Below are 15,103 nucleotides of genomic sequence, written 5' to 3'. Positions count from 1 at the left end.
GGCTCAGACAGCCCTCTGCTCTGCTCCAGGAGGTCACCGGCTCTACGCTGAAGTTTCTATAGAGATGGATGTAGATGCATGGCCACCGCGCGTGCATAAGCGAGCGGCAGCACCCCCGGGGGCGGCAGGAGCCCTCTGCCAGCCCAGCGGCCGCCCAGCTGCGGGCCGGGGCCGCGTGCGTGCGGGGTTTTGTATCTTTAATAAACGCAGGCTCGCCTGGCAGGGAGGGAGGCGTGGTGTGCCGGGGAAAAAGAGGCAGTTTCCTGCTTCCCCGCTCGCAGCGGCTCAACGGGGCTGGGAAGGCTGCGGGGGGAGGAGGCTGCCGGCAGAGCCGGGCGGCGGCAGCGGCGGCGGCAGCAGCGGCAGCGGCGGCGGCAGCGGCGGCAGCGGCGACAGCGGCAGCGGCGGCAGCAGCAGGGGAGGAGGCGGCGGCCGCGGCGCCCAGCGCGATGGGCGAGCGCTGCCGGCGGCGCTGAGCGCCGCGCTGCCGCTCCGCGCTGCCGCTCCGCGCTGCTCCGCGCCGCGATGAGCGGCGGCGAGGTGGTGTGCGCGGGCTGGCTCCGCAAGTCGCCGCCGGAGAAGAAGTTGCGGAGATACGTAAGTGGGTTTGCGGGGCCGGGGCCGGGGGCAGCGAGCCGGCGCTCCGCGGAGGAGGGGATGCGCGGCCGGGTGCACCTGCCGCCGCCGCAGCGCGGGGCGCGGCTCCGCGGGGCGCGGGGGGCGGCGGAGCGGAGCCCCGGGCGGGGCTCGGGCGTCCCCACGCGTGTCAGCGGGCCGCGGCAGCCCGCGGGGGCAGCCCGCCTCCTCTCGGGGGCCTTTTTTTTTTTCCTTCTTTTCTTTTTTTTTGCGGCGCCCCACGATGGCTGGGTTCGCCCCGCGCCCGCGGCTGGCGCCTTTGAAGATCGCGTTTTACGGGAGGCCAGGAGCACCTTTGTCCCCCAGAGTAAAGGTAATACACCTCGGACCCCCCCCCACACACACACAGCCCCCGTAACGGCTGCTTTCCCCCTCCCCGCTTGCGGTTGCTATTAATCATTTGATGTTCCAACTCTTTGAAGATTGCACCAGTAGCACTTTGGTAGCCTTTTTTTTGTGTGTGTGTGTCATTAGCGGCTGAGATCAAACAGTTCAAGGAAGTTGTAAAAGAGGGTCCAAATGCCAGCTCTGTCACATTCCCGACTCATTGAAAGAAATAACTGTTCTTTGCGCCCTCCGCCTGACACTCTCGCAGTGTGCCACAAGCCCGAGAGCTGGGGAACATGACTACGTAAAGCTGCTGTCCTGTGACTCGGCAGATGAAGTCAGAGCACTGTGCACTGGCTCTGCTGACCCAACTCTGCCGCGTTTCGGCTCTTTGGCACCGCAGCATCCAGAGCGACTGGGATGCTCTTGCTTCCTGGGGTGCTCTTGCTTCCTGGGAGTAAAACTGTCCCTCGTTCCAGTTGCTTTCGCTCCCATGTGTCTTGGGAAGCGCAGGCAGGACAAGTGTCACTGGGGACTTGCCCATGCCAGACGCGTTCTTGATTGAAGCATCGCTGCATACCCCAGAGAGGGAGGTGGAGATGCGTAGTCCCGTTCCACAGGCCAGGGCAGGGCAGGGGAGGTAAGTGGTTCACCATTCAGTATTAGCCTTGTCCCAAATGAGTACAGCACCATAGATTTCAGAGGTGCTGCATATCCTCACTTTGCACCATGGCTGGTTGCTCTTGGCCATCCACTCATTGTCATGCCTGGGAGGGTCAGGTTGGCTCCAGGCTGCAGATTGAATGTGTGATGGAGTTGAGAGAAAATCCAGTTCCTTCACTCCCTGCCCCCTAAATGTACTGAGACAAAGCCTGATGTATGTAAGCAGGCTGTCTGCAAGATGGACAGACTGACTTTGTGCATGCTGAACAGTGGAGGATGCTTTTAGCTTAATGGAGCAAAGCACCTTCCTCCCGCAGAAATCAACTAATTGCTGATACTGAGTCACCAGTGGCCTTAACTCATCAACCATCATTAGCTCTCCAGCATCTGTCCAATGAAAGGGCATTCACATCGCCTTCTGAATATCTAGCTTGTGCTCCAGCATTCCAGCAAGAGCTGAATAAATCTGCTAAATGCTATACATGAGGGTGTGACACACCAGTGGTTAGTGCTAATTATTGATGTGCATAAGAGTGCTTTTCATGCAGATGCATCCCAAAGTACTTTGCAAGCCACCTATGTTTTGAAAACATCCTTATTCCCCCAAGAGGAAACACAGCCATTCTGAAATGTGCCCGGCCGTCCTACGCAACATTAGCGAGACAGGAAGCGGCAATGAACAAATGTAACTCAAGGGGATCTCTCTATACCCTGGTCCCAGAGCTGTGGTCAGTGGGACTTCCCTTCAAGTCATGCTGGTTGCATTGGCTTCCTGTATGACCATGGGGCCAAGTTGCTGAATTTTGCCCAAATGGCCTTTTTGAAGTCATTTTTTCTTAGGTAGGGAGCTTACTTTTTTTTCTGCTTCTTCTTCTTTCCTTCCTAGTTCCAGTTACATAGAGAAAAGTTTTAGTTAAGTGTGCTGTGTCACATGGAAAGTCTGCAGGTCAGTGGCTAGAGAAGTGTGACCTTAATTTGTGCTGTATCTCATTTGGTGTTGCCCCATCACTTTTTAATATAGAGATGGTTATACTATACAGCCATGACATGTATTAAGAGTGTTAGTGTTGATCAAATTGCCCTCTTTAGTAGGGGTTCAGAGCATATTGATGTGGTCAGGAGTCCAGACTCTCATAAAACCTGTCATCAGTTCCACATCAAAAACACATAGCCAGGACCTTGGTTTTCCACCGCCATGGTGTGTGACTTTTGTACTGATTCAGAAGCAAGGCACTGAAATGTGGCTTTGCCACTTTTCCCATGCCTTCAGTTTCTGTTCTGCAGGGAGACCTCAAAGAAGGAATCGCAGTCTGCAGGATGCTGCTAATTGTGTTTGAAGTTCCTGCTTCTACTACATTGACATAAGGGAGATGATGATTGATTTTTTTCTTTTTTCTTTTTTAAACAAGTACATTTCAGATGTGCATGTCTGCGCATGGGTATGTTGCTGAAACTGCACTTGAAAGTGCTGGGCTTCTGTAAGCTCTCTTTTGTTTTGGTTTTACTTTTCAGACTGTTGGCAAGCAGGGAAGATGTTTAAATTTGCTTTCTAACTTCCTTCTATATCTGTGGGGAAGGGACTCTCCTCTGAATCTAATCCATGCAGCGTTAATCTGCATTTACGGGAGTACCTGCTCTGTTTAACTTTAGAGACAGGAAGGTGTGTATGGGAGGTTGTGTGGTCTTTTATGCAGGACCTCTTTGTACAATGTGCTGGGTAGGGGTCAGGAATTATTACTGTCCCCTTGGGTGACATTCATCTGATCAAACAATGACTACTTTGGGATGAGATGAATTGTGCCCCTTTTCTGCCTTGCTAACTAGGGTACGTGCTGTTTTGGGACAGGGCTTCATATAGACCCTAAACTGATTGGCCATGATCTCAGACGTGTCCTACAGATGCTACTGTAGTACTGATAATAGGGAGTGACCGAACCATGAGGTCAAAAGGAATGAAAATACCAAAATATTGACTTGGGTCTTAGTTCTGCTTGTGATGCCAAGCTCCAGCGTCCACTTGCTTGATTTGCAAACACTTTTGTACCTTCTCCCCTTTTGACTTTCACGCATGGAAGGATCTCCTTGCAGTCAGCCACAAAGCACAGAGCTGTCCTTTAATTCTCCTCCTGGCTCCTCCTTAAAACTCCCATACCAAAAAAAAAAAAAAAAAAAAAGCACAAAACAAAAACCTTGGCTTTAGTTTTGTGGCTGATGAGCCGAGACCAGCGCATGTCGTGCTGGTCTGTACTGACTCACTGTCTCCTTGGGCTCTCTCACTGGACATGCCTGTCTGTTGTCTCCTGAGTTATACGTGGGTTTGTTTTGTGTTTATACAATGCCTGGCATGCTGGGATTCAGGGGTGGCCTCTCTGGTGGTGAAGCAGTGCAAAACATAACTCTCATAGTTAGAGAAGAGCTCATATCTTCCTGTCGTTAAATCAGTGCACTTTGCCTGTTCGTTTACGTACCTTGAAATCAGTGTGTTTTCTGGCTAGCTGAGACGTATGTCTACAATTCTGACTAAAATAAAATCTCCTCGTCTTTCCCTGGTTTTACAATCCTGTAGTGTTTTCCACTGGTTTAACTGGGAGGAGAATTTGGCTTTGTGCATCAGTGGTCATTTTTACCTCAAGTGGAAGAAGTTTCATGAGATCATCAGAAGGCCTGGTCCTCTCCTGTGGGGTGAGCAGAAGAGGTTAGGGAGGTGTAATGGGCTGATCTGCTGAGATATTGCAGCCCTGTTCACAGTAAAGGACTTCTTTTGGCCCCTGAAGTAGTTGCTTGATATCCCACCTGAGCATGCGTATCAAGAATATCTTCACTGAATGAGGCTGTAAGATGTGGCCTGAGATAGGAGCCGCTGAGACAGAGAAGTTTTAGGTTGTTCAAATGCTCGAGGTACAAGATGGGGTTTGGTGCTTTGCTAATTTGGATGGATGTTTAGAGTTGGGGGAGAAGGCAAGGACCTGCCTTTAACTCTGCAGCACAATACAAAGAAATTGCTATTAAACAAAGCGATGGCCTTTTTTATCTGCAAGGAGTTTTAATGGATAGTTGTCACGTTTGGTGGTGCTATGTTTAGTTCAGGGTGCTCCCCTGTACAGAGAATAGGAAACAGTTACAGAGAATCCTGAGAAAAGCAACAAAAATGAGCAGAAATGCAGAAAACATGGGAAGACTGAAGGAAATGAGGTTGTTTAGTCTAGGGCTGAGAGGAGTATATAAAAGGTAGCTGCGAAGGGGAAGGGAGTAAGCTGTTCTCCATGTCCAGTGCAGAAAGGCCAAGAAGTGAAGAGCTCAAACCGCTGCAAGGGAAATCACCATTAGGAAAAACTTCCTAACCTCAAACTGCAAAGAAGAGTGAAGCAGTGGAACAGATGGCCTGGGGAGGGCTCAGCGTCTCCGTCAGTGGAAGTTTCTAAGAGCAAGTTGGCCAAAGGAGCACTTCAGAAGAGCCGATCCTGCTTTGAGGCAGTGGAATAAATTTGCTGAGTTCTCCGAGTCCCTTCCAGTGCTGGTTTAGGTGCATTTATGGATTTCTAGCCTGAATTCAGGAGGGATAGCAAAGAGGCATTAGGGCACGAATCATCACCAGGATCCGCTGATTGATCTCATTAAATACTCGTGGAAGTCCTCCAAGCCAGTGCAAAGACATTCTTTGTGCAAAGCTTCAGCAACACCGAAGTCCATTGCTTTGCATTTTATTCCAGCTGTCAGGTTGCCTTGTTGTACCCTGCTCCTCCCTTATAATCTCCAGGCCTGATTCAAAAGGACCATCACGTGTTTTAGCTGTTGTCTGTCATATGATTCAGAGGAGGGACAAACACTTGCTCTGCTGGAGCAGGAAAAGGTTTTGCAGGTCAGGGGGTGCATTGCTCTTCCAAGGGCAGTGCCCTCTGGCACGCGGGCAGCACCGCCTCTCTTGTGCAATGCTGCACAAAGATTGTGCTCCCGCCATAACTTGTTTCTCTGCTGCATCATTATTGATGATTCAAAATACACAACCTCTTTCCTGTAACCTTCTCTCCAGGTCATTTTGGTTGGGAGTATGGGGGCTATGTTCCTTTGCCCACTCTAACATTTGTCTGAGGCGGTCGGCCAGGATTATATTTTCATCTCGATACTCTCAACGTGTATCTGCAGTTTCCCATCCATGCAAGATGGACCAGCTGAGTGACAGCCCTGCTAAAAGGGTCTGGGGGTTACGGTGGAGCCAAGCAGAACAGAGCCAGCAGTATGGTCATATCCAATAGGATAAACCATGAACTGGGCTACGTTAGGAGAATCGTGGGCTGCGGATCAAGGGGCACTGTTATCCTTCCTATTTCATGCTTGTGAGGCTGCACCTGCAATATTGTTGCCGCTTTTGGGCCCCACAAGCTAAGAGGAGTATTGAGTAACTGGAGTCCAGTGGAGGACTACCAAGATGGTTAGGGGCCAAGGGTACAAGATCCATCAGGAGAAGTTAAGTAAGCCAGGCTCATTCAGTCCGGTGAAGAAGAGACAAAGAGCCAATCTGATAACTTAGAGCTGCTTGAAGGGTAGTTACAGGGATGACGGAGCCAGACTCTTCTCAGTAGTGGCAGGTGACATAACTAGGAGCATCGACCACAAACTGCAGCTTTGGAGATTCAGGTTGGACATCACGCTAGGAAGCAGCATGGCTGCATTAGCAGAGCTCCCCATCCAGGCGTATGTTCCTTGTTTCATTTTTTAACGAGGCTAACAACCTCGTGGAGGTACTGTGCTAAGACAGCTATTCTGCTGAGACTTGAACTGGTTTGGTTAGAGCTAGGTTGCATATCTTGCCAAGGCACCACGTTGGTCAAGGTGGACATGCCCTTGGAGGTATGGGGTTTGCATATTTTGCAGGGAGTGAAAGCTCTGCGTTTTCCTCATGCTTAGGCTTTGCTAAGACAGCTTGAATAAATCTTTAGCTGTCTATCATGACTGCATCATGACCTCAGAACTGGCCAATGGCCCTGGCAAAGTCCAGGGTGGATGTAAAAGATTGATGGTGGCAAAACACAGGTTGAACTTGAAAAAGACAAACAATACTTAAGGAAAGTATAACAGGAAGCTGGATTCATTTTTCTCTGGAAGAGACCAGAAGAGATACTGAAGTCTTATTTTATTTTGTCTTTTAAAGCAAGTGTCATATGCATGAGATGATGTAATAGTGTTTACCAGACCAAAGCACATAATTTATAGTAGTGACTCAAATGCAAAGCAAATAATATTTATTTGGATTATAGTAGCAGCTGAGGCGACTGGGACTGGGGCCGCGATGCGCCAGGCATTTATGTTCAGTGGGACCAGATCTCCCTGAAGGGTTTAGTCTGAGCAGGGAAAATGAGGCACAGAGCCAGTCAGTGCTTTTGCTTGCACTTTGTTAAGGATCATTCTCACAACTGGGAACTGAACTTGACTTTACTACTTCTACCTCAGGCAAGGGTTTCCGAGCTGCTGTTCGCAAACTGCTGGTGATGTGTGAAGCTACGGAAGATGATTGCAAGTGGTCTGCAGAGGTGCGCGGTACTTCCAGCGAGTATTTTGACAAGGGAGGGTGCATGGTGGTCTGAGGATGTGGTCAGGGGCTCTCCTAGGCTAAATGATCCTTCCAACTCTCTGAAGTCCTGCTTCCCTGTCATAATGCTGAGGTGTTATATCCTTGGATCTTACAGCACCTAATAGTGGTGATGAAGCATATTTATCCCCGTCTTTCAAGGTGGAAGAATTGAGGAATAAAGACTTTGATTTACTTCAAAGCACACTGAGGGCAGTAACGGAGCTGAAGCAAGTATCTAAATGGTCTCTGCCATTCGGTATGAATCTCTTTCACCCCTCATCTCTTTTCCACAGGACGGACCCATCCTGTCAAGGGTTTGGGCAAAAAGGGGTTAACTCCAGTAGAAGCCATATACAAATACTCATTATCCCACACCGTCCTTTGGCTGTGTCATTTTATGGAATTTTAATTGCGGCACACCTAGGCCTATCGCTCGGCTGAGAGGTGGCACATAAACACAGTCTGCTGTGATTTCCTCATCCAGAGCCGTGAACGAGCTTGGCCACCCTCATCTGCCTTGTCCACCTTGGGACCTGGTTCTGGTACCACTCCTCAGTCCTTAGTGCCATTTTCTCTAAAGACCCCCAAAGGAAGGAAGGAGGCTGTCGTCTCTGTTTTTTCTATCTGGGATCTGAGATGTCATAACTAAGGATCGGACTTCTTTGGGGAGTTTAGATGTTATGTACATATAACATATCTAACATGGTGGCCTCGAGCCTCCTAGACCTCATGGCTGTGTGCCTCTGAGTAGCACCCGCGATAGCACTCGTTGTATCGGAGATGCTAGGAACAAACCTGCCCCCAAAAGTTTGTCATCTAAAAACAGTGCCTAGGAGAGACAAGCAGCATGTTCCTTTCTCTGCAAGGTCACACGGTGGCTCTCCTGCTGTCAGATGATCTTTGTGCCTTATCCCTCGTCCTTTCCCAGTGTACCGCGCTGTGGGATCAAAATAAGCAGAGCAGTGCAGTTGGGCAGCAGGGAGAGGTTGGGTTGTTTTTCCATTTGGCTTTTTCAGCCTCTCATCCCAGATGAAAAGTCATCAGTGTTAGAAACGACTTGTTTACAAAACACTGGTGTGCACCATTATGTTAATATCACACCACGCTTGGATGTTTTTAGGCAAAAGTTTTTAGAGTTGTTGTCCTGAAAAGGCTGCTGTGAAATGATCCATATCTTCCCCTCACTAAAGGGTTGCTCTTACTTATGTATTTTTTTCATGCTGAATCTGGAAATATTTGATTGACAACTGAACACCTTGCTACCAAGTGAAATTAGCTGTGTGGTTAGCACAGCTTTATGCAGTAGCAAATTGGCAGAGAACAGACTACACCTGAGCGCGTATAGATGTAGTCAGTGGCCTGTGTTTGTTTTGTGGGGTTTTTTTTGCCATTAGCAGCAGAATAAGCAAATACTTACTTATCACGGAATCACAGAAAACAGACCTGAGACCTCCAGAAGTGATGGAGACCATTTGCATGCCTTGAGGCGAACACAGTCACTCACACCTCAGGTATGCCTTTCAGACATGGTTTTTCAAATTTACAAATAGCAATTCTTCGAGGTCAGTGTGTAAACCTGTACAGTCTGGTTGGTGCAGTCTTGCATATGTCATCAATCGTATTGATCCACACAGCAATTTAAAGGTGTGCTACATTTAAACAAACAAACAAAAAAAAAATCACTGTTGGTCCAAAAGAGCTCATGGTCTTTAGCCTGCAAGCTGTGCCTTTTAAGAGCAAGAGGAAAATGTGAGCACTGTAAGCATGTGTTTCTTGCTGTGTAAGATAGCTAGCAGTGCCTGTTTCTCCAGTGAATCTGGACTAATTTGATGCCAGCAACCTGTGGGGGGATTTCGCTTCTGGATTTGTCTTTTCTTATTCAGTTCCCTTCTTCTGAGCTGTTGCACAGTTTTCCTGGAGAAAGTTAGAAATATTTGGGAAATCTTGCATCAGTCTGCTTGTCTGCATTACACTAATACCTAGAAATGAATTTCTCTGTCCAAATGTGAAATATCTTGCCTGAAATGATGCCTGTTCAGGATGGGAGGTTCAGTCTTGGGCCATAAATGGGACATTTTTATTTATAGTTTAAAGCTGCCTTTGAGGCAGGAGCAATTCAGAACAGCTCTTAGACATTTCTCTATTAAGCATTTGAATTGCTTCTTCCTTGCTGTTGCTTGGAAAGCTCTTCCACCTCTGCCTATTATGGATTTTTCTTTACATGGTCTCTGAATTTTTAAATCTTATACATTCATTCTCTCTCTTTTTCTCTGAATATTGCTAACAATCTCTTTTTATTGGCCATTTTTTTATTTATTTCTTCTGCTGCCCAACACCCTTTGGACAACATGTCTGAAATATTTCCATTGAGTCTTCTAGATAACTCTGGGATGCTGTCCTAGGAGGATCTCAGTACTTGTTATGCATCTTATTCCATTCAAACCTGGTATTTTCCAAAGGCATTTGCTTTGGAAGGCATTTAGACATCTCTTTGGTGGAGTTCCAGCTCTCATATCCATATGGTAGGATGGAAATAACATCTGAGTCAAAGATTTGTGGTCTTTGAATTTCGTAGATTTTCAGTGATTAAGTTTTGTCGACGATCACAGCTGCTGCCTTGCCTGTTTAGATTCTTCACTGACTTTCTGGACATCCCCATGGACTTTCACATTGCTGCCAAAGGATATAAGTTGACTTGCTAAGTATGTTCCTTTGCCACTTAACGTCATCCTGAACTGGGATTATATCTCATTTCCAAAAATGATTAGGAAACCTTCCTTTTGCTCCTTTTTTTCTGGTGATGTTGAGACGTCTTCTAATCTTTTGGTTTCAAAGAATTGTGTTACTTGTGTGCTGTAGATCTGGTACCATGGACTGCATTGAACTGGGCAACACCTGTGTTACATTTGTCTGGGCTTTTTTCCCTCCCTGCCCATATTAATGTCAATAATCATGCTAAATGGGGTTATTAGCCATTGTGCTGATCACTTCTGCAAATCTTCTTCTACATACTTATTTAGGCAACTCTCAATTGCGATTTTGTAGTTGTTGTTTTGGCAGGGAGGGACAACTCCCGGTTTCTGACCGCTCCCCAGACGCTCTCGGCTTGAAGCAATGCCCCGTGGAAAAGGGAAGATTTACTACATGACTCACATCGAGGCCTTGGTGCCGCTTAATTGCATCTCCCTTGCAAATTCACCACAACCATCCCTATGTAGGGCAGTGCTCCGGCTGATCGCCTCCACGTCTGGGTACACCTAAATCTCCTTTCTGTTCATGCTGCTTGCAAACAGGTTGTGTGATTGAGAGACATCTAGCACAGGAAGGGGCAAACAAAATAAATACCCTTTCCAGCTTATTGACAGCAAAAAACAGATGAGCTGCTTTCATGCCATCGATATCGCACACAGCTTCTTTGATTCTGGGTTTTCTGCAGTTCTCTGTGCTGTTCCTAAATAACTCCCTCCAGATAGGAAGCTCGTAGGAAAATGTCATTTGCTTTGATTTTAGGCAGAAGCAATGACTTGAGGCTTGTTTTCTCCCTCCCTCTCTCCTTTTCTGCTTCCCGTCCCTTGCACACTGTGCACCGCGCATAACGTCAGATCGGAGTTTCCAGTGGGAAGAGCGCGGTGATAGGGAATAGAGCAGCCCATTGTTTTGTGGGTCAGGGAGCAGAGCTGGGATGGCAGGAGAGAGGGGAGTGGAGCTGGCAGCAGAGCCCCATCCCTACCTCCAGCACCGCGCGACGTTATAGTATCCATAGCTGTCAGTGCTCATGCAGACAGTGAGCAGTCTGTGACCGAGGCAGGCTCGAAGCCTGTAGGGGGGAAAAAAACAACCCCCCCCAAAAAAAAAAACAGGTAGAAGAGATCAGATGTGTGGAACGACTTGAGATGTGAGGAGTGTGTGGTTTGGGGACTCCTGGCTGTGCCTAGTAGAAGGAGTGGTGAGAAATCGTGTTCCTGCAGAAAGCCAGAAATTGGGGACTGGGGTTTGAAATTAGCAGTGTGCGCATAGTTATGCAGGCCGGATAGCAGGGAGCTTTTCTCTCAGCAATCAGGACTTTATCCTGCAGAAATGTGGGTGGGTGGACCGCTGACAGCGGAGCCTTCGATGAAGGGTAATGCGTGTGATTAGGAGCCTGGGAAAGCTTTACATGATGAGCCTCTGCAATGGTGAAGGATGTTCACCTTCCAAAGAAGGTGAATGAGAACATACTTGGCAAAAGCATGCAGGTCTGCCATCACTGCAAATGATGCCCTAAATCTGAGCCTGAGTTGTGGGACGTCTTACAGGAACACCTCAAGGCCCTTCTCCCAGTAGGTGGCCAAAAGTGTTTGTCACATCACCAAAATGCAGTGGGCACTGATCATAGGACTGCTAAGTGACCGACATGCAGCCATGAGAAAAGTGTCCCAGCCCATCATCTGAATCCACTCATGTAACAAGATGATTGGTCTCTGGCTGTGTGACCTGCATTGGAAACTCATTCCTGTCTTGATTGGACCAAATTCAGAGCCCATGTTCCTCCACTTTGCACTAAGGAAAGGCGATCAGACGTTTCTCTTCCATCAACATCAAACTTAGAAACAGTCACAGCTGTTGAAGACTGCATGATTTTTGGCCTCTGCGTCATTCAGCAGGTTCTGCTGAATGCCTTCTCCTACCGAATCTGAATTTCACAGAATCATAGAATGGTTGAGTTTAGAAGGGACCTCAGGAGATCATCTAAGTCCAACCCCCCTGCTCAAGCAGGGTCACCTACAGCATGTTGCACAGGATCGCGTCCAGGCGGGTTTTGAATATCTCCAGAGAAGGAGACTCCACAACCTCTCTGGGCAACCTGCTCCAGTGCTCTGTCACCCTCACAGTGAAAAAGTTTTTCCTCATGTTCAGATGGAACTGTCTGTGTTTCAGTTTGTGCCCGTTGCCTCGCGTCCTGTCGCTGGGCACCACTGAAAAGAGTCTGGCTCCATCCTCTTGACACCCTCCCTTCAGATACTTGTACACGTTGATAAGATCTCCTCTGAGCCTTCTCTTCTCCAAGCTAAACAGGCCCAGCTCTCTCAGCCTTTCCTCATAAGAGAGATGCTCCAGTCCCTTCATTATCTGTAGTCCCACCATCATAGTAGCCCTTCTCTGGTCTCATTCCAGTAGCTCCATGTCTCTCTTGTGCTGGGGAGCCCAGAACTGGACACAGTACTCCAGATGGGGCCTCACCAGGGCTGAGTAGAGGGGCAGGATCACCTCCCTCGACCTGCTGGCAACACCCTTCCTAATACACCCCAGGATCCCATTGGCCTTCTTGGCCACAAGGGCACATTGCTGCCTCATGCTTAACTTGGTGTCCACCAGCACTCCCAGGTCCTTCTCAGCAGAGCTGCTTTCCAGAAGGTCAGCCCCCAACCTGTACTGGTGCCTGGGGTTATTCCTCCCCAGGTGCAGGACCCTGCACTTGCCTTTGTTGAACTTCAGGAGGTTCCTCTCTGCCCACCTCTCCAGCCTGTCCAGGTCTCTCTGAATGGCAGCACAGCCCTCTGGGGTATCCACCACTCCTCCCAGTTTTGTATCATCAGTAAACTTGCTGAGGGTGCACTCTGTCCCTTCATCCAGGTCATTGATGAAGAAGTTGAACAAGACTGGACCCAGGACTGACCCCTGGGGGACACCGCTAGCTACAGGCCTCCAACTAGACTCTGTGCCACTGAGCACAACCCTCTGAGCTCTGCCATTCAGCCAGTTCTCAATCCACCTCACTGTCCACTCATCTAAACCACACTTCCTGAGCTTGTCTATGAGATGTTATGGGAGACAGTGTCGAAAGTCCTGCTGAAGTCAAGGTAGACAACGTCCACTGCTCTCCCCTCATCTACCCAGCCAGTCATTCCATCATAGAAGGCTATCAGATTGGTTCAGCATGATTTCCCTTTGGTGAAGCCATGCTGACTACTCCTGATCACCTTCTTTTCCTCCACATGCTTGGAGATGGCCTCCAGGATGAGCTGCTCCATCACCTTTCCAGGGATGGAGGTGAGGCTGACTGTCCTGTAGTTCCCTGGGTCCTCCTTCTTGCCCTTTTTGAAGACGGGAGTGACATTGGCTTTCTTTCAGTCCTCAGGCACCTCTCCTGTCCTCCATGACCTTTCCAAGATGATGGAGAGTGGCCTAGCAATGACATCTGCCAGCTCCCTCGGCACTCGTGGGTGCATCCCATCGGGGCCCATGGATTTGTGGGTGTCAAGTTTGCTTAAATGATCTCTAACCCACTCCTCCTCCACCAAGGGAAAGTCTTCCTTTCTCCAGACTTTCTCTCTTGCCTCCAGGATCAGGGGTTCCTGAGGGCTGGCCTGAGCAGTAAAGACTGAAGCAAAGGCGGCATTCAGTAACTCTGCCTTCTCTGCATCCTTCGTCACCAGGGCACCCACCCCATTCAGCAAAGGGCCCACATTTTCCCTAGTCTTCCTCTTGCTACTGAGGTATTTGAAGAAGCCCTTCTTGCTGTCCTTGACATCTCTCGCCAGATTTAATTCCAAACGGGCCTTAGCCTTCCTCGTCGCATCCCTGCATACTCTGACAGCGTTCCTATATTCCTCCCAAGGGGCCTGTCCCCCTTTCCACTTCCTGTATACTTCCTTCTTCTGGTTGAGTTTTGCCAGGAGCTCCTTGCTCGTCCACGCAGGTCTCCTGTCCCCTTTGCTTGACTTCCTACTCACAGGGATGCACCGCTCTTGAGCTTGGAGGAAGTGATGTTTGAATATTAACCAGCTCTCTTGAACGCCCCTTCCTTCTAGGGCCTTAACCCATGGGATTCCTCCAAGTAGGTCCCTGAAGAGGCCAAAGTTTGCTCTCCTGAAGTCCAGGGTTGCAATCCTACTCAGTGCCCTGCTGCCTCCTCGCAGGATCCTCAACTCCACCATCTCATGGTCACTGCAGCCAAGGCAGCCCCCGACCTTCACATCTTCCACCAGTCCTTCTTTGTTTGTTAGTACGAGGTCCAGCAGCACACCTCTCCTTGTTGGCTCCTCCACCACCTGTGTCAAGAAGTTGTCACCAATGCTCTGCAGGAACCTCCAGGACTGTTTGTGCCTAGCTGTGTTGTCTTTCCAGCAGATATCGGGGTGGTTGAAGTCCCCCATGAGAACCAGGGTCTGGGATCGTGAGGCTACTTCCAGCTGCCTGTAGAAGGCCTCATCGACTTCCTCTTCCTGATCAGGTGGCCTGTAGTAAACACCCACCACAGTGTCCCCCATGCTAGCCTGCCCTTTAATCCTTACCCATAGGCTCTCGACTCGCTCTTCATCCACCCCTAGGCACAGCTCAATACATTCCAGTTGCTCTCTCACATAAAGAGCACCTCCACCACCTCACCTTCCTGGCCTGTCTTTCCTAAAAAGCACGTAGCCATCCATGACAGCACTCCAGTCATGCGAGCTATCCCACCAGGTCTCTGTAATGGCAATGAGATCGCCTTTTAAAGGAGACAAAACATGAGTAGTAAGAATGTCTGAAGCAGTAGAAGTTGATTCGACAAAGAGAACACTGGAAAGGAGCAAAATCTGTATTTTGAGATTTAAATGAGTCGAGTTGAGGACAGGCCTTTCTTAGCAATGGGGGCTACCTCCATCTGCTTGTTCAGAGAGTTTCCAGATGGAACTGGGCATGCTTTGATGTGAGACTACTAGATCCACTTTCTGATCCAGGCCAACTCCAACGTATCCATGGAGGTACTCTCTGTTTTAAATTTCTGAGTAGCATTCCCTTCAAAATCAACATAACAGCGACCCTGAAAGGATCAGGCTGTTGTCTTAAACAGTTACAAAATATGTTGGCTGAGGCTTCAAGTCGGAATCAGTCAATACTCTCTTTTTAGCATCAAATCAGTACAGCCAGCTGGCATGCATACGGTCT

The 15,103-nt window shown here is 48.8% G+C and overlaps 1 protein-coding gene across 1 annotated transcript in view; it reads left to right on the top strand.

Annotated features, from left to right (window-relative positions):
- The first annotated feature begins 488 nt into the window (after positions 1–488).
- GAB2 (GRB2 associated binding protein 2) overlaps positions 489–15,103 on the top strand; it is a 124,756-nt gene continuing 110,141 nt past the window's right edge. Inside the window, exon 1 of the mRNA XM_067313518.1 lies at positions 489–597. Within this exon, the coding sequence (XP_067169619.1) occupies positions 526–597 (72 nt within the window). The 5' untranslated portion in view covers positions 489–525. The remainder of the gene's footprint in view (positions 598–15,103) is intronic.

The sequence above is a fragment of the Apteryx mantelli genome, chromosome 1, assembly GCF_036417845.1.
Source record: "Apteryx mantelli isolate bAptMan1 chromosome 1, bAptMan1.hap1, whole genome shotgun sequence".
NCBI lineage: Eukaryota > Metazoa > Chordata > Aves > Apterygiformes > Apterygidae > Apteryx > Apteryx mantelli.
Note: the sequence above shows the minus strand (reverse complement) of the source record. Positions and strands in the feature narration are given on the sequence as shown.